This window comes from Moschus berezovskii, chromosome 8, assembly GCF_049115385.1.
Source record: "Moschus berezovskii isolate FMDL1 chromosome 8, NW_MosBer_1.0, whole genome shotgun sequence".
NCBI classification, from domain to species: domain Eukaryota; kingdom Metazoa; phylum Chordata; class Mammalia; order Artiodactyla; family Moschidae; genus Moschus; species Moschus berezovskii.
Genome location: NC_142467.1, coordinates 50,374,164 through 50,400,181, shown reverse-complemented (window position 1 = coordinate 50,400,181; position 26,018 = coordinate 50,374,164). Strand labels below are relative to the sequence as shown.

General features: G+C 51.3%; 1 protein-coding gene across 3 annotated transcripts in view; it reads left to right on the top strand.

Annotated features, from left to right (window-relative positions):
• The window catches only part of PPARGC1B (PPARG coactivator 1 beta), a 118,922-nt gene that overhangs the window by 80,365 nt on the left and 12,539 nt on the right, over window positions 1-26,018 (top strand). For 2 of the 3 annotated variants that reach the window (XR_016038025.1, XM_055431494.2), the window contains exons 2-10: window positions 3,543-3,713; window positions 4,911-4,997; window positions 11,200-11,415; window positions 15,355-15,471; window positions 17,379-18,489; window positions 19,414-19,450; window positions 19,917-19,990; window positions 21,124-21,913; window positions 24,973-25,048. Coding sequence is in view for 2 of the 3 variants with exons in the window: in XM_055431494.2 (XP_055287469.2) it covers window positions 3,543-3,713; window positions 4,911-4,997; window positions 11,200-11,415; window positions 15,355-15,471; window positions 17,379-18,489; window positions 19,414-19,450; window positions 19,917-19,990; window positions 21,124-21,913; window positions 24,973-25,048 (2,679 nt within the window). In the remaining variant the exon portion in view is untranslated. The remainder of the gene's footprint in view (window positions 1-3,542; window positions 3,714-4,910; window positions 4,998-11,199; window positions 11,416-15,354; window positions 15,472-17,378; window positions 18,490-19,413; window positions 19,451-19,916; window positions 19,991-21,123; window positions 21,914-24,972; window positions 25,049-26,018) is intronic. The other variant, XM_055431495.2, reaches the window with a different exon arrangement.

Sequence of the window (26,018 nt, the reverse complement as noted above, 5' to 3'; positions counted from 1 at the left end):
GTTGCCCAGCATCTTTGTGTCTCTGCTTTTGGCCTTTCCTCCTGCTCAGGCCCTCAGTGCGGTCCTCCCAGCCCTCCTGCCTGAGTCTCTACTGGATACTAGTCAGCCTAGCCCATCTGCTTGCTTCTACACTGGCCCCACCCCCACCATTTGCATGCTTGTGTGCTAAGTTGCCTCAGTTGTATCCGACTCTTTGCAACCCTATGGACTATAGTCCCCCAGGCTCCTCTGTCCACGGGGATTCTCCAGGCAAGAATACTGGAGTGGGTTGCCATGTCCTCCTCCAAGATGTCTTACTAACCCTGGTATCGAACCCCCACATCTCTTACGTCACCTGCATTGGCAGGTGGGTTCTTTACCACCTGTGCCACCACCCTCATCACACTTGGCATAAGACCCAAATCCATCCAATCCCAACCTGAGCTGGCCTCCACTGCCTCTCTGAAGGCATCCTCTCCCTCCCCCTACTCCAGGGCTGAGCTGCAGCCTCACTGGCCTGTGGTCAGTGCCCGGCGCTCTAGGCTTGGTCCCCACCTGGATCTCTGCCTGAAACCTCCACATCTTCAACTGCCTGGCTCCCCCTTCACGGCTCAGACCAGATGTCGGCTTCTCCAGGAAGCCTTTGGTCAACCCCATCTAAGTAGGTTCCCCTCCCTCTCGTCCTCCATCAGAGCACCTGGTTTGTTTCCGTTGCGGCACTGACACAGTCTGTAATGAAATATGTATGTGTTTTCTTTTCCCACTAAGATGGCGAATCATGAAGGAAAGCACTGAGTCTTATACATCACAGGGCCCGTCTCACAGTAGCATTTAATATAATGTTTGCAGGCCCCTGCCATCATGCATGGCTCATTTAAATACTGACAAAACCAAGTGCTAGTGAGGGCATGGAACAATAGGAACTTCCATACAGCCTATGGGAGTGTGCAATGGCACATCCACATTGGAAAGCAGTTTTTCAGGTAGCTTTTATCGCTTTGGAGAAGGGAATAGCAACCCATTCCAGTACTCTTGCCTGGAGAATTCCACGGATGAGGAGCCTGGTGGGCTGTAGTCCATAAGGTTGCAAATAGGCATACACAACTGAGCATGCATGCACAGACCCTTACCATATGAGTGAGCAATTCCACTCCTAGATATTCTCCCAAGAGAGAGAAAATTGTGTGATGTATGGGTCTTTATCACGTGAAGACTTGTACACAAGTGCTGTAGGCTTGTTCATCACAGCCAAAAGCTGAAAAGAAACCAAACGTCCGTTTAGAACAGGCAAGACCACTGTACCCCATGAGCCAACTAGTAGGGGAGGAGGCAGCCCCAGGCGGCGGCTGAGAATCCTCACTGAGTGACACAGGGCTTAATTCGCATGAGTGTTGAACACATGTGGCTTGGAGGAAGACTGGGCAGATGGAGGGCAGGCATGGTTGGGAGTGTCCCTGGAGTTACACTCTCTGGGCATGTGCTACCTGGCCTGAAAGCAGGGACTGGCTGCTTGCGAGAACCAGCCTTGCTGCTGCCCGGCTGTACAGGATTCTTGCAAAATGCCAATTAAGATATTTGACCCAAATTCGGATAAAAGCCTTTTTCCTGTGTCAAGTTGAGCTAATAATATACATTTATTCATAATTTATGAGGCCTAGTAAGTGGTAACAATTAAGGAAAAGGCCTGGATAAAACCTATTTCTCTTCAGTGTCACGCAGGCCTCTTTCTGTTCTCGAAGGAGGTTCCACCCATCTCTGCCTGCCATGAAACTTGGCTGTTTTATATTATTTTTAAAAATTTGTCACCATTCCTGCTTGCTACCATTTATTGAGCACTTACCAAGCCAAGTTATAACATTGCCTCATTTAATATTAACTGTATGAAGCAGGTGTTATTGTCCCATTTTACAGATGAGATAGTTGAGCTTCAAAGAGGTGAAGGGACTTGCCCAAGGTATCACAGCTGGTGCATGGGGATTGTGATTCATAGATGCTGGACCCCAGTGTCTATGGTATCCTGTTTCTTTGTCAGCCTCGCCCAACTCAGGCTGTTTCTGAATCTGCAAGGCACCCTTCTACTGGTAACTTTTTCTTTTTTAATTTAATTTTTAAATTTCTTGGTTGCTCCCAGTGGCATGCAGGATCTTAATTCCTTGCATTGGAAGCTTGGAGTCTTAACCACTGGATCCCCAGGGAAGTCCCTTGGTAACTGTTAAACCTGGGAGACCAGGGTGAGAAAGTGATCACTTTCTGAGTCTGTCGTCTGGGTTTGGCTGAGAATCTGCATTGTTTCCATCAGGTTCCCAGGTGGTGCTGCCCCTGCTGGTCCTGGGACCACACTCTGAGAAGCACTGGTTTAGTCGGTGCTGTTAACAGGTCCTTCCTGAATCTCTTCTACCCCACCCACCACTTATGGCCTTCTAGACCTCTTATGCTTTTGAACTGTGGTGTTCGAGAAGACTCTTGAGAGTCCCTTGGACTGCAAGGAGATTCAACCAGTCCATTCTAAATGAGATCAGTCCTGGGTGTTCATTGGAAGGACTGATGCTAAAGCTGAAACTCCCATACTTTGGTCACCTCATGCGAAGAGTTGACTCATTGGAAAAGACTCTGATGCTGGGAGGGATTGGGGGCAGGAGGAGAAGGGGACGGCAGAGGATGAGATGGCTGGATGGCATCACCGACTCGACGGACATGAGTCTGAGTGAACTCTGGGAGTTGGTGATGGACAGGGAGGCCTGGAGTGCTGCAATTCATGGGGTCGCAAAGAATTGGACACGACTGAGCGACTGAACTGAAACTGAACTGAGACCTCCTATGTATTGGCACTGTATTCTCATATATGTTATCATGAACAGTGTGTGGCTTGAGTCTGTCTCATTCTTTTTACACATGTGGGATAGTATTTTACCTGCTGATGTTCTGCAGTTTAGATTTAACATGATATGGAAAACAAACATAATGCCCTCATTCTTTTCAACAGCACTGTAATATTCCATGATATAGATGGAATATTACTTGCCGATTGTCTGCTGATGGGTGATCTACCCTTTTAGACATGACAATTATTTCTGGGAACCTGGGTGACTGTTTTTCTAGAATGCAGCACTCACTCAATGATGTCAGTTCTTGCTTTTTATTGTTTCATTATTCATATAGAAGGATTGTTGCCTTCTAGAAATCCCCTTTCAAATGGGACCAGTTATAGAAAGGAGTAGATCTCTATTTACAGGTTGTAATCAAGTTTTCAACCAAACACTTCTGGGAAGAGAAGAGAGGTCCTATGTGGGCAGGGCTTTGAGGGATGTATAGGAGTGTGAAGGAGAAGGAAAGCTATAGCAGGCAGGGGCATTTATAATGCTAGAGCCTGACCTACCTCCTGGTAGTTTCAACAGTTGCAAGAGTATGAGGTAGATCTTTCCATTTCTTGGTCACTTGGCAAAATCAGGCCCTAGACAAGGGCAGCCAAGGGTTCAGACTGGCAGCATCCTAAGTGGGAGAGTCCCTTCTTGGGTCTAGCCAGGCTCAGCTCTGACCCACCTCCTTTCTACCTGTCTCCTCAGGGTGGATCTGGGGAGGAACAACTCTGTGCTGACTTTCCTGAGCTCGACCTCTCCCAGCTGGATGCCAGCGACTTCGACTCAGCCACCTGCTTTGAGGAGCTGCAGTGGTGCCCAGAGAACTCCGAAACTGACCCCAGCGAGTACAGCCCTGATGACTCGGAGCTCTTCCAGGTATGCCCTCTGAACCTCACCGCCGTCTGCCTCACCGTGCCTCTCTCTGCCCCTGAAAGCCTGGTTCTGCCCTGAGTCACCTTCTTCTCCACTTGCTCATGCAAAGAAATCTCTTCATCCACTACAGCTATTGGGACCCTGCACTTGGTCTTGGGCAGCTCTTGCCCTCTCAGAGGCAGTATTATCGCCTCTGGGAAGTGGGGAAGGGGAAGAGCTACTTCCTCCATGCCCCTAGTCAGAACCGAGTCGCTCTGTGAGCCAGAGCGGGCTCCTCCCTTCCTTACATGACTGCACTGAACTCTCATTCCCACTCCATGAAGCAAGTGAGATTACCCCCATTTTACAGATGAGGAAACTGAGGCCTGGAGAAGTTTAGCTACGTGCCTAGGGCGATTTACCTTGTCAGTAGCTGAACTAGATTGAAACCCAGCTTGCCTGCCTCCTAAGCCAGAGCTTTATAACCATGCTGACCCCATAATGGGACTGACTCCCATTCTCTGCGGGAGGACTGTCCCTGTGTGTGTCTATTCACTCACTTAATTTTATTAACAACTCTCAGGCAGGAGTATATTTATCTCCATATTTCCATTGGTGCCTAGAGGTTCTTTATTTGTTTTTTCTTTATTTTTATTTTTTTAAAAATTTTAAATTGGAGGATAACTGCTTTACTGTGTTGTATTGATTTCTGCTGTACAACAATGCAAATCAGTCATAATTATATATATGTATTCTCTCCTTCTTGAGCCTCCCCTCCCCCCTCCCATAGAGGGTCTTTAAGAAGAAGCAATGCCAGGACCTGCAGTTCATATCTATGCCTCTTCCCCTGTGAGCCCCAGTCTTGGAGGCACGTTTCCTTTAAGAAGGCCTTTAATGTGGGATAATGTGATGTCTGGGATTTGCTTCAGAATAAAGCAATCCCTGCATGCATTTGCATGTGTGGGTGTGCGGCATGGAGAGTAATGGTGAAATAAGATTGGCCATATTGAAACTGGGTGATGAGTACATTTGGAGTTATTCTTCCCTTGAAATATGCTCCTCTATGAACACTGGAGGAAGAATGCATATCTCCCTGTGCCTGTCAATATAACAATAATAATAGCAATAACAACAACAGTAGTAACACACCATGTGCCAAGTCAGTGTGCCAGGAGCATCATCTCAAATAGTTCTCCTGACAAATTGTATCATTCCTTCTAGAAATGTTTATGGAGCTCCCTATGTGTGTCAGACACTGCATTCAACAGTGGACTCTACAGTTTAGAGGGAAGACTGACCCTAGATCAGGTAATACATAGACAAAGAGTGGTCACTAGGGACATGGGCACCTTAAGAATAAACCTGGGATGAGGAGCATCTGAAGAAACTGGGTGATCAGGAAAGTCCTTTCTAAGAGGAGATGCTTCGGCTGAAGGAGGACAAAGGAGCTTCATGACGATCCCAGAGCCAGGAAGCAGGAAGGCTTGCTGTGTTGGCAAACTGAAGAGCTGGAGGGCAGTAGCTAAAGGGAAAGTGTCAGGAAATTGGTGTGGGGATGGGCTAGGCAGGGGCCAGATTATGCATGCTCTTCTGGGTCATATTAGTGAAAGTGATAGCCGCTCAGCTGTGTCTGATTCTTTGCAACTGCATTGTCTGTAACCCACCTCTGTCCATTGAATTCTCTAGGCAAGGATACTGGAGTGGGTTGCCATGCCCTTCTCCATGGGAACTTCCTGACCCAGGGATAGAATCTGGGACTCCTGCATTGCAAGCAAATTCTTTACTGTCTGAGCTATCAGGGAAGGAGTTGGATTTTCCCCAAGATTATTCTAACTTATCAGTAAAAAAATTATCAGTAACCCATTTTACAGATGAAAAAAGTGATGCTTAGAGAGGTTAAGTAACTTGCCCAAGGCCATACAGTTAGGAAGGGTCAGTGTGTTTACTCTAATTCAGGAACCCAACCCCCTCGCTGTTGTATGAGGATCAGCAGGACTGGGCTCTGGTTCTGGCTCCTTTCGGGGCCTCCAATCTTTCTCACAACAGTGGGGTAAACTGCTCTGCTATTCCCTCCCTCAGAGTGGGGCCAACTTGCAGGTAATGCTTTCAGGTTATAAAGAACTGATGAGCGAGAGGGATTTGGATGCTGCCTAAAGACCATCCCTGATAGCTCAGTTGGTAAAGAATCCACCTGCAATTCAGGAGACCATGGTTCGATTCCTGGGTCGGCAAGATCCAGTGGAGAAGGGATAGGCTACCCACTCCAGTGTTCTTGGGCTTCCCTTGTGACTCAGCTGGTAAAGAATCTGCCTGCAATGTGAGAGACCTGGGTTGGATCCCTGGGTTGGGAAGATCCCCTGGAGAAGGGAAAGACCACCTACTCCAGTGTTCTGGCCTAGAGAATTCCATGGACTGTATAGTCCATGGGGTCACAAAGAGTTGGATACAACCGAGTGACTTTCACTTAACAACTTAGCAACTTAAAGATCATCCCCACCTAAATTGTACAGGCCCCGCCTACTCAGAGACTGGCCAGACTCACTAGTAAGCTCCTGCCAGGAGCCTACTATGTGCATGAAATGGCCTCAGACACAAGTCAGCCTGGTGTGGCCCTTGGGCTCTTTGCCCTGCAAGGAAGGCAGAAGAATCTTCGGAGATGGTCAGGACTGTGATGGAACTCTGCATACCCTGCCTCTCTCCCCTTCATGCCCTGCATTCCATAACTTGCACCACCCATCACACCCCGGTGCCCCTCTGCGAGGGTGATTACATGATCAGTGCCTGACTCCTCCCTGATCCCCTCCCAACCCCTGGAGCTTGGGGGCTGATACAGCAGTGTGAATTCTCATGATCCCAGGCTGCGCACAGAGACTGGCACTTTCTTAGGGCTAAAAGAATTATTTATGTGAATACATCCTTCAGCACCCAGCTCTCACGTTAGCTCTTCCTAAGGCAGGTGGTCAGTCACTTCCTCTCTGGGCTCCCATCCTGTGCATGCATGTGACTTTCAGAATTCAAGCTTCTTGAGGGCAAGCAGTATTTTGTTCTTCTGTGAGGCCCTTGCACATCGAATTGAAAAGACTCAGTCATAGGTGTTGAGTGAAGAAACTGATTGCAATGTTTTCTTTCCTGCCAAGGACCAGACATGACCCATCCCGAAGTCCTTGAGCTGGAATTCAGAGCCCAGAGGTTCTAATGCACTCCTGCCACTGACCGGGACAGAGTCCTCATTTGACCAGTGGCAGTCGTATAGCCACGCTGCCTTGTGTCAGGGCCATGTTCTCACAATGGTGGCACCATTGCTATGGAAAAAGACCGGGAGAGTGGAGAACAGCTCTTCCAAGAGCTGACAACTGCCCCCAGAGGCAGGGACAGTACCTTCTGTTTGTGTGCACAGACTACCGGGGCCAGGGCCACAGTAGGCTAAACTTAGCAAATATCTTTGGAGGACACAGGCGTTTGGTTCTGTCACCATGTGCTGTGTGGCCTTGGGCTAGTAGCTTCTCCCTGTAGAGCCTCAGTTTCCCTGGGTGAGAAATAAGGAAAGAGCATGGGTTAGATCAGCGGCCCTTAATCAGTTGTAGGGAGAGAGCCACTGGGTCCTTTTAGACTCGGATGGCATCTGTGGAACTACCCCCAGAAAAAAGTCAGGGAACCTGACTTCCTGGGTTTCCTGCACCCCAGTGAATGGGGGCCGGTCTCTGAGTGTTCTTCTGGCCCTGGGAGCCGGAGCTCTGTTTTGTTGTCCTTCCCTCAAGCCCCTCTTTGTGCTCAGAATGAAGGTTCTCCCTCTGGTTTCTTGAAGGTTCCTTTTTCTCCAGCCTTGGAGCGCTCAGGAAGATTGGGGGTGGGGCCGAGCCTATTAATATCCCTTCCTCAGCTGATTAACTCTCCATTAATTTGCACTCGTTTCTAAGCAGAGCTGGGAGAGCTGAGCTAATGGGCCTGGGAAGAGCAGAGGGGCAGCGTGGCTCCCTGTGAGGTATTATCCTGGGGTGCTGGTGGGACCATGCCGAGGGCAGGGCTGGACTCTCTTCCCCACCGGGGTCAGGACCCCCAAGCCTGCCTGGCTGTTCCGAGCTGGACCTGCTAAGGGAGGGCTGAGGACAGAGTGGGAAGGCCTTCTGTTAGTCATTTTGTTTTTGCCTAACCTGCTGGGGCTCCTTGGGGGTCTCTACTATCTGGTATTCATTTCAGCACCATGCCGAGTACCTAGTAAGTCCTTGACCATCCTTCCTACCCCTCCCAACTTGCTGAACGATCATGACAAGTCTCTCCTGGACCTTCATTCCCCCTACCCCAAAAAAGAATGGCAAATAGGCTTCCCTGTGAGTTCCAACCCAGATGATCCACAGTGTTGCCTGGAAAGTTGTGTTAAGAAAGGGCATGGAACGAACATTGGGTGGGGGCATGAGGGATGGGACCCGGTAGCACACAAGCTGCATGTTTGACTTCCCTGGTCACTGTGTGACCCCCACGGGCCCTTCCAGCTCTTATCCTGGTAATAATTCAGAATATCTCTGGGCCTTTTTCCTCTGGCTGTGAAAACCGGACCCTCCTTCCTTCCAGTGCTGATGACACTGAGTGACTTCTGAATCACTTCCCTCTGGAATGGGTTCTTTGAGACTCTAATCTCCCCAGTGGTCAAAGTTCATTTTTGGTTCACTCATTCTTCCATTCATCAAATCTGCCTGAAGCCTCCCACACCCCAGACTCTGAGCTAGGCTGAGGAACAATTCACAGAGCCCTTGTGTGGCTGCCTCCAGACTGGCCTCCCTAGTAACCCTTGGAGGGAAACTGACGGGGGATCAGGTCTTCCCCCAAAGCTTCAAGGCTTAGAAACAGGGAATGACTTGCCCAAGGTCACCCTGTCAGTGGTAGAGTGCCCCCCAGTCAACCACAAGAGTGGTCCTTGAGCCCCATGTCCAAGATCTTAAGTCCCCATCAGTCTGGCCAGATTGCTCTGGAAACATAGGTTTGGGGGTCCGGCCTGTGGGTGGGAATTGGGACTGCCCCTCGAGCCCTGTTGCATTCCTGAACCAGAGTTCCTGGACCTGCCCTTGGACCCCCATCCTGGGGGCCCGGGTCAGGCTAAACTGAAACCTTCCTTTGACCTTTCTTTGATTCTTAGCTGTCTTGCAAAGTCACAGCCACGTTTGTTCTCTTCTCCCATGTCCCCCTTCGAATTACTCAGCTGCTGCTCTGGCTGCAAGGCCTGAAACAGATTTAGTGCAGCCAAAAGGCCGTCACGGGATGTGTATTTCAGATGAACTTCCTGAAGAAAGGATAAACAGCCTGACCTGGGATGGGAAAGAGCGCTGGTTAAGACATCATGTGACAGACAGGCCTCCTGCCAGAACAAGCCCAGTTGCTGGGCTGTACTGAGTGGGACGGTCAGTGCCTCACCTGGAAGCAGGGTGATCTCTGTGCCGGGCTGGTGAGCTGCGAGTGTGCACGCTGACCCTCGTGTCAGAGATCTGAGACATCAGGGAAGGAAGCCTGTCAGTTCATCTGTGTGTGCTGTGCTCTGTGTCAGCCCTGCCCCTGCCCCGGATTTGCTGTGTGAATGAATTAAATGTACCCAGGGCATGTTGGTCAACCTCCACGAGGCTCAGTTTCCTCAAATGCAAAATGGCGATTAGACTAGTACCCCACCCCCCTTTTTTATGCTGTCTAGGTTTGTCATAACTTTTCTTCCAAGGAGCAAGCATCTTTTAATTTCATGGCTGCAGTCACCATCTAATGTGATAGTGGACTTTTTGCTGACAAAGGTCCGTAGTCAAAGCTGTGGTTTTTCCAGTAGTCATGTATGGATGTGTGAATTAGATCATAAAGAAGGCTGAGCACCAAAGACTTGATGCTTTTGAACTGTGGTGTTGGAGAAGATTCTTGAGAGTCTCTTGGACTGCAAGGAGATCAAACCAGTCCATCCGAAAGGAAATCAATCCTGAATGTTCACTGGAAGGGTGGATGCTGAAGTTGAAGCTCCAATACTTTGGCCAAGTGATGCAAAGAGTCTACTCCTTAGAAAAGACCGTGATGCTGGGAAAGATTGGAGGCAGGAGAAGAAGGGGACAACAGAGGATGAGATGGTTGGATGGCATCACCGACTCAATGGACATTAGTTTGAGCAAGCTCTGGGAGTTGGTGAAGGACGGGGAAGCCTGGCGTGCTGCAGTCCATGGGGTCACAAAGAGTGGAAATGACTGAGCAACTGAACAACAGCAACCCCACCCTGACAAGCGTTATTGTGGGGTTTACCCTGGCAGTATTTACAAAGCCTTTCTATTTCTTCCATCAGCCGAACTCTTTGTCCTGGTCTTGTCACTAGATTTTTACTCTGCCTGGAATCGTCTTTCCTCAGCTCTTTGCCTGACTGGTACCTTCTCATCTTTCAAGCCTAAGTTTCAGTATTAGCTGCTCAGAGCAGCCTTCTTTGACTGCTGTAAATAGCCTATAAATCTTTACCGCATTCTTATTCTGCATCACAGCTTCCTTTTATTTTTTTCCCAGGCTTCCTCACTCTCTGAAATGATTTAGTTTTGTTTCCTTGTTTAACGCTTTTCTCCACTGGAGGATCAACTCCATGAGCTACCAGTCTGTATCACCAGTCTCCAATCATCGCCGAGCACAGAGTAGTAGGGTGTATGTGTTAGGAGAAGGAAGAGGGGGAAGGGGCAGGGAGGAATTGCCCGCCACCACAGCCATCACCTCACCATCACCCCCCACCACTATCGTCATCACCTTTATTATCACCATCATCATCATTATAGCAGGAGTCAGAGTAGCAGCAGCAGCGGTGGTGGTGATGGTAGTAGTAGTAATGATTGCTTGTTATGTGCCAGGCACTGTTTTCCAAGCATCTTACATATATTTACTCAGTCCTTGACGATAACCTTATGAAGTAGGTCCTGTTGTTACAGTTGGTAAATGTGAGATCTGGGATCCACCCAGCTCCAGATCCCAAGCTCCTAGCCACCACACTAACCGCCCTGCCCGTCCATGAGTGAAGGAGGCTGCAGGCCCTGGGAACCCACAGAGGCATGGTAGCTGTTGTCCTGTTGCTCTGCTCGTCACTCTCATGGTCGAACCTTGAAGCTTCCAGTCTTTCCACCAGCTGTCTGGGCCCTAGGGTCAGAGAGGCTGACCTGGGGCTGCCAGTGGCATAGACCAGCCTCAGTACTCTGTCCAGGAGTTTAGACACAGGAGGCTGTGGTATGAAGTGACTGTCCTTGGAGGAAGAGATGGGTGTCCCCGATTAGCACGTGAGCCCAAGCCCAAGCCAAGGTTACCACCTGCTGCCTGCTCCAAAATCTCTGATTCTTAGAGTCCATAGCACATGTCTTGGGCCTCTGCTTTCCTAGGAAACTGGGAAGACCTGAGCAGGTTTGGCGGGAGGGTGATGGCGGTGGTGATGCAGCTGCAGGTACAGAGCAGATTTCTACCCAGAGTCGCTGAGTCCAAGGCATTGGCTAACCGTGTCCCCTCTCTGCCTCTCTGCTCACTGCAGATAATCGACAATGAGAATGAGGCCCTCCTGGCAGCACTCACCAAAACCCTGGATGACATCCCTGAGGATATTGTGAGTCTGGCTGCCTTGCCAGCCCTGGATGATGGAGACACACCTTCCTGTGCTTCTGCATCCCCCGTCCCCTCCTCTGCGCCCCCCAGCCCCTCTCTGGAGGGGCCCCCTGCCTCGGCCCCTGAGGTGGACGAGCTCTCGCTGGTGAGAATCTGTTTCCAACTAAAGTGATGGTGGTGGCCTGAGATGTGGTGTGTGGTTGTAGGGGTGGTGGGTGCAGGGAAACGAGCTCCAGCTCCTGCAGGGATCTCTGTGCATCACCGGCAAGGGTTCAGGGCAGACAGCCTGGACTGGTGGTGGGCAGCCTCCCTAGGCTTAACCTGCGACTCTGTAGGCCCTTTGGGATTTCATGGATTTACCCTAAGTGTGTGTTAAACCTTGAAATTAAATGCAAATATTTTCCACACACCCTTGGTAGTTCAGACGGTAAAGAATCTGCCTGCAATATGGGAGGCCTGGATTCGATCCCTAGGTCAAGAAGATCCCCTGGAGAAGGGAAGGGAATGGCAACCCACTCCAGTATTCTTGGCTGGAGAATCCCCATAGACAGAGGAGCCTGGCAGGCTACAGTCCATGGGGTTGCAAAGAGTTGGACATGACTGAACGACTGACTTTCACTTTCACTTTTTCACACATATACACACAGTGAAAAATTCAAGCAGGAAGTATGGAGAGTTAAAAGCAAAACCTCCTTACCCATCTCATAATGGCTTTTTCTTCCCTAGATGTAACCATGGTTACTGATCTGTTGTGTGACTTTCCTCTTCTACTTTTTTTTTAACGACAAAAAGGAGCCTCCATTACACACAGCCTAAACCTTGCTTTTCTCAGTGAATTGAGTGGCATGGAAAGTTTCAGATGAACGGAGGTTGCTCTGTTTTATCCTTTTTGCCAGCTGCATCGTGTTCCCTCATAAGAAGGTACCATAGCTTCTGTAACGAATCCTCTGGTTGCTGGATATGTGCATTGTTTCAGCTCCTTTATTGTTCCGTTGCGTTAGTGTCCTTCACCAGGAGGAAGTGGATCCATTCCTAGAAAAGAAATTCCTGGGTCTTAATGAATGTGGTTTTTCAGTTTAGACCAGTACTTCCAGCCTGCCCTCCAAAGAGGTTGGACCGGTTCATACTCTGACCAGCAGAAGTTAAATGCTACCTGAATCAACGTGGAATGTAGAAATACACATGGCATTGCAGGTTTCTGGGGAGAAGGTCTCGGCCTTTTCAGATTCCCAAGGGATTTCAGCAGTTGCCGAAAGCAGTTGCTCTTGTAGCAGGCTAAAGGCGCCAGAACCCCAGATGTACTGGCTTGTGAACCCCAGCTCATCCGTCTGGAGCTCCTTACCTCATCACTGACACTCCTAGGGCTGGCGAGACTCAGCTGGAAAGTCAGGGCCTGTTGGAGGTGGCAGGGATCTTCAGTCATGGAGAGTTAGAGCTAGACAGGCCCTTGGTGATCATAAAGTACACTTCTGGGGAAACTGAGGCCCAGTGAGGGGAGGGCCTCTCCCAGGATCACACACGTTGACATGCCAGCAAGGGCTGGAACCCAGGTCTTCTGACTCCTAGTCCAGGACTGCTTTCCCTCTCTCCTGCTGACCTCATGTTCCCCGAAGCAGCGTGGAACGTTTAATAAGCACCTGTGCGTGCCAGACTCAAGAGTGTGTTCCATCCCATGTTATGGCTCCTGCTGATGAGGGTCGAGTGTCCTTTCTGATTAGAATTAGACCTCTTGGGTTTGAATCTCAGCCCCACCAGTGAATGCTCTTGTGCTTCTCTCTGACTCAGCTTCCTGGTCTGTAAGGTGGGGTTAATAGTAGTGCTTATCTCAAAGGCAGTTGGAAGGAGTACAGCAGATAATACCTACAGGTAAAGCACTTAGAACAGGGCTTGGTACAAAGACATGGCTCAATAAATGCTATCTAAGTGATAGGCACAACCGTTGGCCATGGTGTTAGTAGTAGTATTAGTAGTGAAAAAGTGAAAGTGAAAGTCACTTGGTCACGCCCGACTCCTTTCTACCCCGTGGACTATACAGTCCATAGAATTCTCCAGGCCAGAACACTGGAGTGGGTAACCGTTCCCTTCTCCAGGGGATCTTCCCAACCCAGAGATCGAACCCAGGTCTCCTGCACTTCACGTGAGTTCTTTACCAGCTGAGCCACCAGGGAAGCCCAGTATTAGTAGCAGTCATACTTCGTGTGTGTGAGCACGTGTGTGCTCAGTCGCTCAGTCACGTCCGACTCTTTGTGACCCCATGGACTATATAGCCCACCAGGCACCTCCGTCCACAGAATTTTCCAGGCAAGAATACTGGAGTGGTTTGCCATTTCCTTCACCAGGGGATCATCCCGACCCAGGGATCAAGCCTGCATCTCTTGTGTCTTCTGCATGCCAGGTGGATTCTTTCCTACTGCACCACCTAGGAAGCTCAGTAGTAACAGTTGTAGTAGTAACAAGAGGAATTCTGTACAGGACTCTGCAGAGGGACCACACCTGAGTAGAGGGTAGAGAGCGACCCCTGCTGGTCACCAGTTGGTTGTTCCCTCTCATGCCTTAGGCTGTCCTGTTTAGGGCACTCTGCTAAGCACACAGGAAACAGACTTGCCATCTAGATTCCCCACATCGCAACATAGTGCTAGAAAGGCCCTGAGAATTTGTACAAATTCTTAACCTGGAGTCATGGGTCCCAGAGAGTCCATCTGCAGAACCCATGGACCTCTGCATACGTGTGTGTTTTCTGAGGCTAGCAGCTTCTCTCGTATTCTTACAGGGACCCCTGAATCAAAAAAGACCCAATTATTTAGTCTGCCTGCTCCTGTTTGACACACACACATGCACACACACATCCATACACACTCACAACCTTGGAGAAAGCAAGGCCAGGAAAAGAAAAGGACTCACCCAAGGTCTCACAGTGAGTTGGGCTGAACTGGGTTCGAACCAGGTCCCTTGCTCTGGTATGACCGTCTTTCCCTGTCTGTCAGAGACTCACAGAATGCACTTGCTGGTTAGGGGTCTCGGTCGGGTCGTGTGGCTCCTCCAGCTCCTAGGGCAGTGGGAGTGGCCTTTTCTTTGGTTCCCGGGCCCTTGGCAGTCCCACTGTGGGGGTCATGTCTCCTGAGGAAGCACTCAGTGCTATAACAGAAACCACTCATGCTTCCTGACTTGTTCTCAACTTTGGCTGTGGTAGGATCCCCGGCGAAACCCCCAGGTGCGCTCAGCTCCCTGCTTTGTTGGCTGGAATACACTGAGCACCTTTCCTCTGGGCATAAAAGTGTGAAAAGCTTATCAACTTTTTATAGAAAAATTAGAAAAGCCAGACAAGTATCAGTTTAGTATGCTTCCACTTGTGTGAAAACAGCTGGTTTGGTTGGAGGTGATGTGTACACATATACATTCTTATATTGTGTGTGTGTATATTTCTGAGTCCCACCTCAGGAAAGGGTCACAAGAAGGTGGTTAATAGCAGTTGCCTCTGGGACCTTGGACAGGAGGGAGACTAGCTTCTAGTTGTCTACCCGCTAGTATTTGTGGTATGTGTATTTTTCACCATTTCCAAGTATTACTTGTTTAAGGTAAAGAATCAATTTTCTAAACAATATGATTAAACAAAAAGAACAAAGGAAAATCAGCTAAAATCCTACACCAAAGAAACATTGTGGGACCTCACCATCCAGACTGTGTATGTGTGTGCATGTGTGTACTACAGGCGTATGTAGAGTGTCCCAATCAAGTGTATGCATCATATTTCAATGGTAGCATGGGTAGACATCACCCAAGATCTCTTTGGGTTTCTGAAGATCATAGGTATTTATCTTGGGTTATTAACTCTGAAAAGGACTTTACATTTTACTGGGATACTTGTGTCTGTTTGGCATTGCTACACAACCTGCTTTCTATACTTAATGTATTCTAGGTCATTAAGTGCCCTCCCTGTGTTCTTCCATGGTCCCATGATGATGGGGTCAGAGTGTGGTCAGTGCTGGGGGGCATTCGCTCCGGGCCAGGCTTCTCCCTAAGATGTGCTTCCCTGCGTCTCTGGCTGTAGCTCAGCCCTGGCCTCTCCCATGTGCTCCTCCCGCAGCTGCAGAAACTCCTTCTTGCCACGTCCTACCCAACCTCGACCTCCGATAGCCAGAGGGAAGGGACCGCATGGCGCCAGGCAGGCCTCAGGTCCAGAAATCAGCGGTCTTGTGTCAAGGTATGTCTATACATGCCCCCAAACCCAACCAGGACTCCTCCAGGAGGGTCTCTGGGCAGGGGAGTCACCCTTCCACTCTTGTTAGAGGCCATCAAGTTCAATACACTCACAGTTCACTCTTTGCTCCTCACACAACCCTTGTTGCTGATATGCTGGACACTACTTGAAACTTAGGCTGGTCTGGGGTTCTAGAAAGAGCCCTGGGCTTTTTCATGAACAGTTGACCTTGAATTACATGGGTCTGAACTGCACAGGGCCACGTCTACGTGGATTTTTGTCAGTAGTAAATACTACAGTACTGTAGGATCTGAGTTCAATGAATCCATATATGCAGAGGAACCGCAGGTACTGGGGACTGACTATCAGTCACCTGTGAATTTTCCACTGTTTGGACCCCTGTCTGGTTCAAGAGTCAACTGTAGGGACTTCCCTGGTGGTCCAATGGCTAAGAGTCCATGCTCCCAATGCAGGGGGCCCAGATTCAATCTGGTCAAGGAACTAGATCCCACATGCCTCAAGTAAAACCCAGCGTAGCCAAATAAATAAATATTAAAAAAAAAAAAAAAAAGCCAACTCTACCTCAGTGTTCCAGGCAGTCTTAGATGTTGACTTAGAGTGGGGTCAAGGAGGCTGTGGCCCGCCCTCAGGAAGCTTATTCAAATGAGGTGGCAGAACCCAGCATAATATCCTTGTTGGTACCGTGGAGACCACAAGGAGGAGTTTGAATTTCTCCTGGGGGTGGGGTGCATCAGAGAGCTGAAAGTGCCATCGTGAATACCCAGGAGGGAAGCCAATCCTTTTCCCTCCCTGGGCTCCGTCTTCTGAGACCTCCAAGGAGGGGTTTCCAAGGTGACTTCCCAGTGTTCCTGTTACTCAGAGCCTGCGCTCGGCCCTTCCTCTTGTTCCTAGACACTGTTGGCCCGAACTGCTGCAGACAGGCCCACCCCTCCAGGCAGACTCAGAATAGCACCTTTCTCAGATGGCGGCTCAGTGTAGGGCCTGTCCCCTCCTGGTCTCCCTGAAGGTGGAGGAGGAGGGTGGACCCTCTCCCTGTGCCCCCTCCCTACTTGTCCTGTCTGGCCTCCCAAAAGAGAGGGCCATCCCTCATGGTCCATTTTGTCACAGAGGCAGCAGCTAAGCCCCTCTGTGAGCCAGCCTGCCCTCTGGGAGGTTCGGAAGCATTGCCGGGGTACGGGGCATGAGAGACAGCAGGACAGCCGGCCTGGCCTCAAAGGAGAGATGGTTGCTCTGGGGGTGGAGCCCCTGTGTAGACAGTGAAGGCAGATAAGTCTGGAGAGGGCAGTTGGCTGGGGCCATGTTGCAGAGCATCCCTGTCCAGGGGCTTCCCCTTTACCACACAGGCACTGGAAAGCTACTGAATTTTTTCTTTTAAAGAGTTTTATGAAGGTGCCACTTACAGACCATAAAAGGCACCTGTTTTGAAAGTATGATTCAGTGATTTTTAATAAACTTACAGAGTTGTGCAGCCATGACCACAGTCCAGTTTTAGAACATTTCCATCCTCCCAGGAAGATCCCCAGTGTCTCTATTTACAGCAGTCCCTGTTCCCATGCCCAGCCCCAAGCAGCCACTGATGTACTTCTTGGTGCTCTCACCGAGGGCTCCGCGCAGGGGAGCAGGGTAGTCAGAACAGGGCTTTGGTGGTGAACCTGGAAAGGGCGGGATCCATAGCTGGGGTCCCTGTTAGGAGGCTGGCCGTTCCTTCATCCTCATCCCCTGAGCTCTGCCAAGTGCCGAGTTCTGTGCTGGAAGCCGGGGGTGGAGCAATGAAACCTGGCATGATCATCCTGGAGAGACAGGCTGGGCCTGGCCAGAGGTGCAGTTGTGGGCAGCAGGGAGAAGCCGTGCCGGTCTCCCTCCTCACTCTGGCCTCTTTCCCTCTCCAGATGGACGGCCCCCAAGACAGGAAGGCCCCCACGCCGCACTCTCAGAGCCGGAGCTGCACGGAGCTACACAAGCACCTCACCTCGGCACCGTCCTGCCCCCGGGCTAAAGCCCTCTCCCCTGATAGAGGCCTGCAGCCACCACCATCCTTGAGTCCCCGGCTCCCCACCAAGGAGGATGAGGAGGCAGGCGAGGACTGCCCAAGCCCCCAGCTGGCTCCAGCCTCCCCTGGGGACTCACCAGCACTGGGCAGGACAGACCCCAGTGCCCAGGTTCCCCAGGAGGACATGCAGGCCATGGTGCAACTCATCCGCTACATGCACACCTACTGCCTCCCACAGAGGAAGCTGCCCGCACAGGCCCCAGAGCCAGCTCCCCAGCCCAGCAGCAGCCCCGCCAAGCAGGCCAGACCCCAGCCTCGCTCCCAGCACCCTTCCAAAGCCGCCTGGACCGAGTTCTCCATCCTGAGGGAACTTCTGGCTCAAGATGTCCTCTGCGACGTCAGCAAACCGTACCGCCTGGCCACACCTGTCTACGCCTCCCTCACACCCCGGCCTCGGCCCAAGGACAGCCAGGCCTCCGTCGGCCCCCCGGGCCCCGTGGAGGAGGTGAGGGTCTCGCCTTCACCCAAGAGTTCGGGGCCCAGACCCAGCCTGCGCCCGCTGCGGCTGCAGGTGAAAGGGCACGTCAGCCGGTCAGCCAGGCTGCAGCCGGAGGAGGAGGAGGAGGAAGAAGAAGAAAAAGAAGAGGACGAGGAGGAATGGGGCCGGAAAAGGCCAGGGCGCGGCCTGCCGTGGACCAAGCTGGGCAGGAAGCCGGAGAGCTCCGTGTGCCCCGTGCGGCGTTCCAGGAGACTGAACCCCGAGCTCGGCCCCTGGCTGGCGTTCAGCGATGAGCCCACGGTCCCTGCAGAGCCCCAGGGGCCTCTGCCCTCACGACTGGCCCCCGAAGCCTATGATATGGAGGGGGAGCCTGGCAGCCCCACGGATGAGGACAGTGGCCAAGACCAGCCGCTCCTGCGGGGACCCCAGATCCCAGCTCTGGAGAGCCCCTGTGAGAGCGGGTGTGGGGACACCGACGAGGACCCCGGTTGCCCGCGGCTCTCTTGCAGAGGTAGGCGGAGTCGGTGGTCCGAGAGAGGGAGCAGGGCTGAGGTGTGGCTGACCCCACTGCGCGGGAGCCAGGAGCCCTGGGCTGGGCAAACCCCTCTCCCTCTCTGGCTCTCAACTTCCCTTCCTGTATAATGGGCTTAGCTGGGCAGACCTTCAGGAATTACCTGAGCATGTCTGAGTTTCTCATCATGTATGGGCCAGGCATCCTTAATGAACAAGGAGCAAGATGCCCGCGTTCTTAGGGCTTGTGTGTCAGTGGGGGAGACGGGCAATCATAAAGTGAGCAAGAAAGGAAAGTAATTACAAATTGTGGTAAGTCCTCTAAAGAAGACTTCCTGGGTAACAATGTGATGGACGGTGTGAGTCTCTAAATTCAGCTCCACAATGAGGTTGAATTTTAAATGGTAACAAGAGTGGGGATAATAATACAGCAGTCATCTATTTTACACTTGCTCTGCCAGGCTTGGTCTATGATTTAATACAGATTATCCCCATTGATCCTCATAGGAAACCCATGTGGTGGGTGCTGTTGTAATTCCTGTTTTAAGACACGGAAACAAAGGCACAGCGGTGTCTAATGGTTAGTCAGCTAGTTAGTCCCGCATCTCTTTGGGGCTGAGCCCACAGATGCGGGCCTTGGAAGCGGGAATGCTGCACCACACGCGCTATACTGATTGGCCATAAGGGGTCGCCCTAGTACCCATCAACGCCGCAAAAGCAGTAGCTCCGCCAGCTGTAAATGTGTGCTGAGTCTGGGGGAATGAAGGTTTTGAGCTGTTCCTGCTCGTCCCTAAAAATGGCAGAGGCTTTTGGGTCACATGCCTGAAAGAAGCTGTGCTTGGTACCGATGCAGTTCAAAGGGAAACATCCTCTCTAGCAATGCCATGTTGAAGAATCTTATTTTTCTGTTTTGTCTTCTTTTCAGACTCTCCCAGGTGCCTCATGCTGGCCTTGTCGCAAAGGTAGATTTCTGGAAATTGTTGACTTATTATTCCATGAGACCTTATCTGGTTGGGTGTAGGGAGGCTCATTGGCCCCCGAGCCTGATCCTGTCCCCACACACCCCTGCCCTCATTACCATGTGGGGTTCTCAGGAACTGGATTTCCTTGGTAGGCAGTTTGGTTTTAGAAGCTGGTCTCTGTAGGCCTAGGAGATGGAGAATTTCATGGGGAAAAGCTGACAGTTCTGTGTGGCTTTGGGCAAGTATCTTCTGTCCGGGCCTTGGCCATCTCTCCTGTGTCTCCTAAAGGTTGTATAGCTTTGAATTCCTTTAATAGCCAGGATGGGGATTCTCCTGCAAATTCTTCCCAGGCCTCACTTTCGTGGGCTGCAGAAGCAGGATCTGTCATAGTGTGCCCTTGCCCTCCTGGCGTGCTCAGGGAAGTGGAACCTGCTACTGACTGGAGTCTTTCCTTCCCGTCCTTCAGCCCCACCGGTGACCCTCCTTTTGGCAAGAAGAGCTTCGAGCAGACCTTGACAGTGGAGCTCTGTGGCACGGCAGGTAAGCTAGGGGCTCAACGGGGAGGTGCCCCTGGGGAGGAAGCACCTCAGGCAGTAAGGGGGCACCCAACAAGCCCTCCTTGCCACCACTGCACAGGCTACGCTGGATCTTGAGATTCCCACTGAGAGAATTATAAGGAGAGTCAGGACCCAGGCTCAGGTGTTTGGCTGCCGACAGTTGGCACATGACCTGATGTAAAAAAAAAAGAGAGATGCATGAGACGCATGTCTTCCCCTGAAGCAGCCCGCAGTCCTATGTGGGAAACAGACTCACACCATGACAAGTACCGTTTGATACGTGCTTGTTCCAAAGAACTTGCAAGAGCTCTGGGAGCATAGAGGAAGGGATGGGGAGGGGCAGGATGTGGCCTGAGAAGATGCAAGGGTACCCAGAGCACAGGCCTTTTAGCTGCATTTGCAGGGTGGTAGAAGTTGAGGAGACAAAAACAGAACAGAAGGGTATTCTTGGCAGCAGAACTGGCAGGAGCAAAAAGGCACAGAAAAGCGGAAGTACAGGTGCATCGGAGGAGACCGGCCACATGGTACTGCTGTGGGGCAGAACTGGGGGGTCAGGCAAGAGCAAACATCAAAGGCTGAGAGGAATGTCAGGCTGAAGGGTTTTATGTAGATCCTCAAGGCTCCAGGAGCCCCAGAAAGGAAGAGGTCCCTGGCATTTTGGCAAGTTCCCTCTGGTACCTGGGGGAGGGTGAAGGCTAAGGTCAGTTGCAAGACCACCTACGGTCACTGTGGTGGTCAAATCCAGATGGGAGGTTTTTGCCTGTGGTGCCTGCCACCTCTGTACCTAGGAGATTTCAGAGGTATTTGGGCTGACCATTTGGGAAGGCTTGTGGAATGATGGAATGTGGAGCAGGAAGAGAGATCTCAGATAACCTGGAGGCTTCTGCAAGGCTACAGAAGGGATGGCAAATGGATTTCATCACATGCCAGCTCTGAAAAACTGTTGACGGACTGTATGAGATGGAGTCCCAGGCTACATGATCGATTAGCGATGCCTGCCATCCACTGGGTCTGGGGAGTGGTGACACGCAAGCTATTTCTCTGTCCTCCCAAAGGAGGGTTTCAGTGCTCCTTGGAGAAATGATCTGTCTCACATTTTTCCTCTTGCTTGGGTAGGACTCACTCCGCCCACCACACCTCCGTATAAGCCCGCTGAGGAAGACCCCTTCAAGCCAGACATCAAGCACAGCCCAGGCAAAGACAGAGCTCTCAACCCAGAGGGTCCCCAGCTTGGGGCCACCACCGAGGCTGCCCACAAGCTGCCAAAGAAGCACCCAGAGCGGAGCGAGCTCCTGTCCCACCTGCGGCATACCCCAGCCCAGCCAGCCTCCCATGCTGGTCATAAGCGCCCCTTCTCCTGTTCCTTCGGTGACCATGACTACTGCCAGGTGCTCAAGCCAGACGGCGCCCTGCAGAGGAAGGTGCTGAGGTCCTGGGAGCCGTCTGGGGCCCACCTGAAGGACTGGCCCCAGCAAGGGGCCCCACGGGCTGAGGCCCAGGCTTCTGGCAGGGAGGAAGATGGAAGCTGTGATGTTAGTGCCCTCACCAAGGACAGCACGCTGCTGAGAGACCACGAGATCCGTGCCAGCCTCACCAAGCACTTTGGGCTCCTAGAGACAGCCTTGGAGGATGAAGACCTGGCGTCTTGCAAGAGCCCTGAATATGACACTGTCTTTGAAGACAGCAGCAGCAGCAGTGGCGAGAGCACCTTCCTCCTGGAGGAGGACGACGAGGAGGAGGACGACGATGAAGAAGAGGACTCGGGGGTCAGCCCCCCTCGCTCTGACCACTGCCCCTACCAGAGCCCACCCAGCAAGGCCAGTCGGCGGCTCTGTTCCCGCAGCCGCTCCAGCTCTGGCTCCTCATCCTGCCGCTCCCGGTCACCAGCCACACGGAGGACCTTCAGGTATGGATGGGTGGGTGGCCTCAGGATGGATAGTGGGCAGCACCCCCGGTTCTGAGGTGTCAGGGGAGAGCGGAGCCCTGAGACCAGGGCCGCAGCTTCCTGTGTGGCCTGTGTCCTGGTCAGAGGCCCTGGAGGTGGACTCCTTGGGGAGTTATGGGCAAGTCCTGAAGCCAAGCGAAGCCTGATGTGTGGTCCAGTGGTCCAGTGGCCTGGCCTTGGGGGAGGAAGAAAACACACTTTCTGGCCTTTTGTGACCTTATTCATCTGTTTCTGCTTTTATATTTGTAAAATGGGTAGGTTTTTGTGTAAACATATACAGTTGACCTTTGAATAAGGTGAGGGTTAGAGACACCAATCCTCCACACAGTCAAAAATTATGTATAACTTATAGTCGGCCCTCCTCATCTGAGGTAACTCCGTATCTGCAGATTCAGCAACTTCTGACAGTGTGGTATTTACTACTGAAAAAAACCCAAGTGTTGCTGGACCCTCAGAGTTCAAATCTGTGTTGTTCAAGGGTCAACACATCTATACAGTGTAATACCTATGTGACATTTACTTGTAAAACAAAAATTAGCATAATTCTAACTTGTGTTCTAAAAAAAAAACACCAAAAACCTGGATTTAAAGCAGTGATAAGGTTTATGCCCCTTTCTCAGTGCTATGGAGTTGTGCAATCTTCCGGCAGTCAGCCACCCGGTGGGGGAGCTCTTTTTTCTTTGCACCGGGATGACGTGTCATGAGCGTTTGTTCATACCGTCTTTGCTCACTGAACCGGACTGTAGAAGGAGCCGTTCCAGAATTCTGTGGGCAGCTGGGCAGAGAGAATGGAAGTCTGGCATCTTTTGGTGGAGACAGGTTGCTTCTCTTCCTTGATGACAGCAGGATCTGGCTCTTTTGAGGCGAGGCCTTAGGAGCGTGGGTGCAGGTCCCAAACCCTCTGCCCGAGATGCACCGAGTGACCACCAGATGGCGCTCCTGGGTTCAGAGCAGTGCAGCAAACAGGATCCCAGGGAGGCCTCCTTACCAAGCTGGTGGCTGGGCCCCGCCTCCTGAGCCTCAGCTTTTGTAGGTCGGGGGTGGGAGTGGAAAATTTCATTTCTAACAAGTTCTGGGGTAGTGATGACATTGCTAGAGTGCTATACTCTGAGAAACAGAATTCAGGTAGTAGGAAGATAACCTTAGAAAAATTCCTCTTTATATTTTCTTATCTCTACTAGTGGCTCTTAATTGAAAATCTGATGAAAACAAAGCTTCCTTTCCCCATTAAAATATACTGAGACAACTAATTGGGCATCGGATTTTAGGGAACTTCTGGACATCCCACCCCCCCACCCCAGACACTAATGTGCCAAAGCCCTGAACTATCTGTTATTTAAAATAAACTCATTTTGAGCAATTTCTCTAAAAGCCTGTCTATGTAATAAGCCAGAACAGTTAGTCAGAGCCATCTTCTGTCAGACCTCTCCAAGCCCCCCTTTCAGCTCTGTTCTCCTTTCCAGTGGGTCGCTTTGAGCTAGTCTGCCAGTGTTCACGTTAGCTGGTTTCTTCTGCAAGGTCTGTTCAGAAGTTACTAGGGTTCTTCTCCTGTTGAAGCACATCCCCCAAGGCCAGAGCTGGAACTTCTTGGCTTCCTTTGCCTCCTGACCTGTTCAGGCCCTTTACCCATGGGCTTGGCACAAGAGTCAGGGGCCTCTCTCAATCACCATGGATTCTCCTTTTCCTCTTTCTCACTTTTGGGTTAAGTTCAGGCTGGCTTTTGCTGGAGAAAGTTAATTGATTAACTTGGTTCCTACTCAGCTGCCTGGCAGAGCTTGATGGCTGGTCAGTTAGATAAATTAGTCATCAGCCTTCTTCAGACCAGCATTTCTCTACTTTTGCTTCTGCTACCAAACATCAATCAACAGGAAGGCTTTGAGATGGTTTAACAAGCCCTACAACACCTTCAAGTCACTCTCAGCTCTTCATGGGGGAAGACTTCCAAGGCTGCTGCAAGTAGATAATGATACTCTTATTATATAGCACTTTATAGTTTGCAAGTGACATCCCTTTCTGTTACCCTCTTTGAGCTTCACAGAGGCACTTGAGGGAATCTCAAGTGTTTTTCATCCCCATTTTATAGATGAGGAAACTGAGGCTCAAAGAGGTTCAATAGAAAAATATAGCCAGCAAGTACTGAGCCATTCCTGGGCTAAGCATGTACAGATATGTTCTGATTTGATCCTCCCAAATGGCTGAGGAGGCAAATACAGTTGATTCTCCTTAGTTTACAGATGAAGAACTGGCTTCAGTAGCCAGTCCAGGGTCACCAGCAGAGAGGTAGTAGAATCAGCACTGGAATCCTGGCTGACTCTGGAGCCCCCGTTCTCATTCTCTGCTGTGCTCCCAAGGATGCAGACAGTGTGTGGCAGAGTCGGCACTCAACCCCCCAACATGCTGTGCTCCTTCTCTTCCAGCAGCCTGGCCACTGGGAAGAGAGGCCATTGTGCAGACAGGTGCTGGGAGGGCACAGGCATGCGGCACCCAGGAGCTTCTCCAGCTGAGTAGCCCACTGGCTGCCTGGGGTGTGGGGGTTGTGGTAGCTGAGGTTGCTGCCTGGCTAGACAGCACAAATGGAGGGGGAGCCGTGGATCTAGAATCAGCAGACCTCCCACTAGCTCTGGCTTCCCCACTTCTTAGATTTGGGGAAAATTTCATCTTGAGCCTGAAGATTTTCATCTGAAAAATGGGGAAGCATGAGACCTCAGAGGATTTTTCATCAGGTCAAATGCCATAATGAAGCAAAAGGGCCTTTCCACCCCCAACAGCATAGAAAGGTTCACAGGGATTATGGTTAGCAATGTAGAAGGCATGTGTCAGTCACATATTCAGACCCACATGCGGCCCTGGGCGGTCACCGCTGAGGCAGAGAGCTGGACTCCCTCTCCTAGTCCTATCTTCACTAATGAATGGTTCTAACAAAGCTGAAGAAACATCGCTCGCCTCCCGGAGCAAGTCCTCCTGCCCCACTGTGGTCCCTGCTAAGAGTGAGTGAGTCTGCTTTGCTTGTTCACTGACAGATGTGAGAGCAGAGGGTCGTGTTCAGACGGAACGCCAAGCGTCCGGCATGCCAGGAAGCGGCGAGAAAAGGCCATTGTAAGTGACTTGGGGCCCCAGAGCCCGCAGTGAATGGGGACAAGCAGGGGCGTCAGGAAGTGTGGGGGCTTCAGAGACCCAAAGTGCTTTGAGGTCATCTGGCCTGCAGGAGACAGTTGTATTTCTCTCATTTACAAAAGCACAAGGGTCACCAAAGGGCATCAAAGGTGGCATGTGCAGAGCGCAGCTAAGGGACTGGTCTGGAGGTGGGGTGGGGTGGTGTGCTGTTGGTGAGGATTTAGGGCTCAGTATCAGAGGCTCGACAGGGCTCAGCGGGTGAGCACTGATGAGGGAGCAGAGCCAGCCCTGCTTCCACTTCTGTGTGACCTTGAGCAACTTCCTTGAGCCTCAGTTTACTCATCTGTATATAGGGTCCCCTGGTGTGATCTGGGCTAAAGGACCAAGAGAGCCGGTCTCTTTCTCCCTGCCCGATTCTCTAGTCCTCCCCCAGAGTTAGTCCAGAGGCCTAGGCCTGGTGGACCTGTTGCAAAGCACCGCACAGGGAAAAGTCGTTAGGAAGCTGGAGTCAGTGCCCTCATATCATTAGAAAGGAGGGAAGGGAAAGTAAGACAGAAGCACAGACACTCACTGGATTTCCATCCACCCCCACCCGACTGCTCCCACACCCTGCCCCCACGCGCTCCCCCTCCCCCGATAACGTGGTACTTCAGGGCAGGGCAGGTTCGAGGTATGCATACCCCGGCTGTGTGCACGCAGCTGTCTGCAAGCAGGTACTTAAAACCGCATGGAGCGACTTCATGGGATCCTTGTGTGACCATTCAGCAGTTGTGGCATGCCTGGCCCTGTTCCAGGTGCTGGATGGCAACAGTGAATGAGACAAACAAGGTCTCTACTCCTATGGTTGGGCCAGAAGGGAGAGAGAGACGACAGACTCATAAGCAAAGCAATAAACACTGTAATTACAGATTGGGAGGTGCACTGTGAAATTAATCACGCCACGACTAAGATG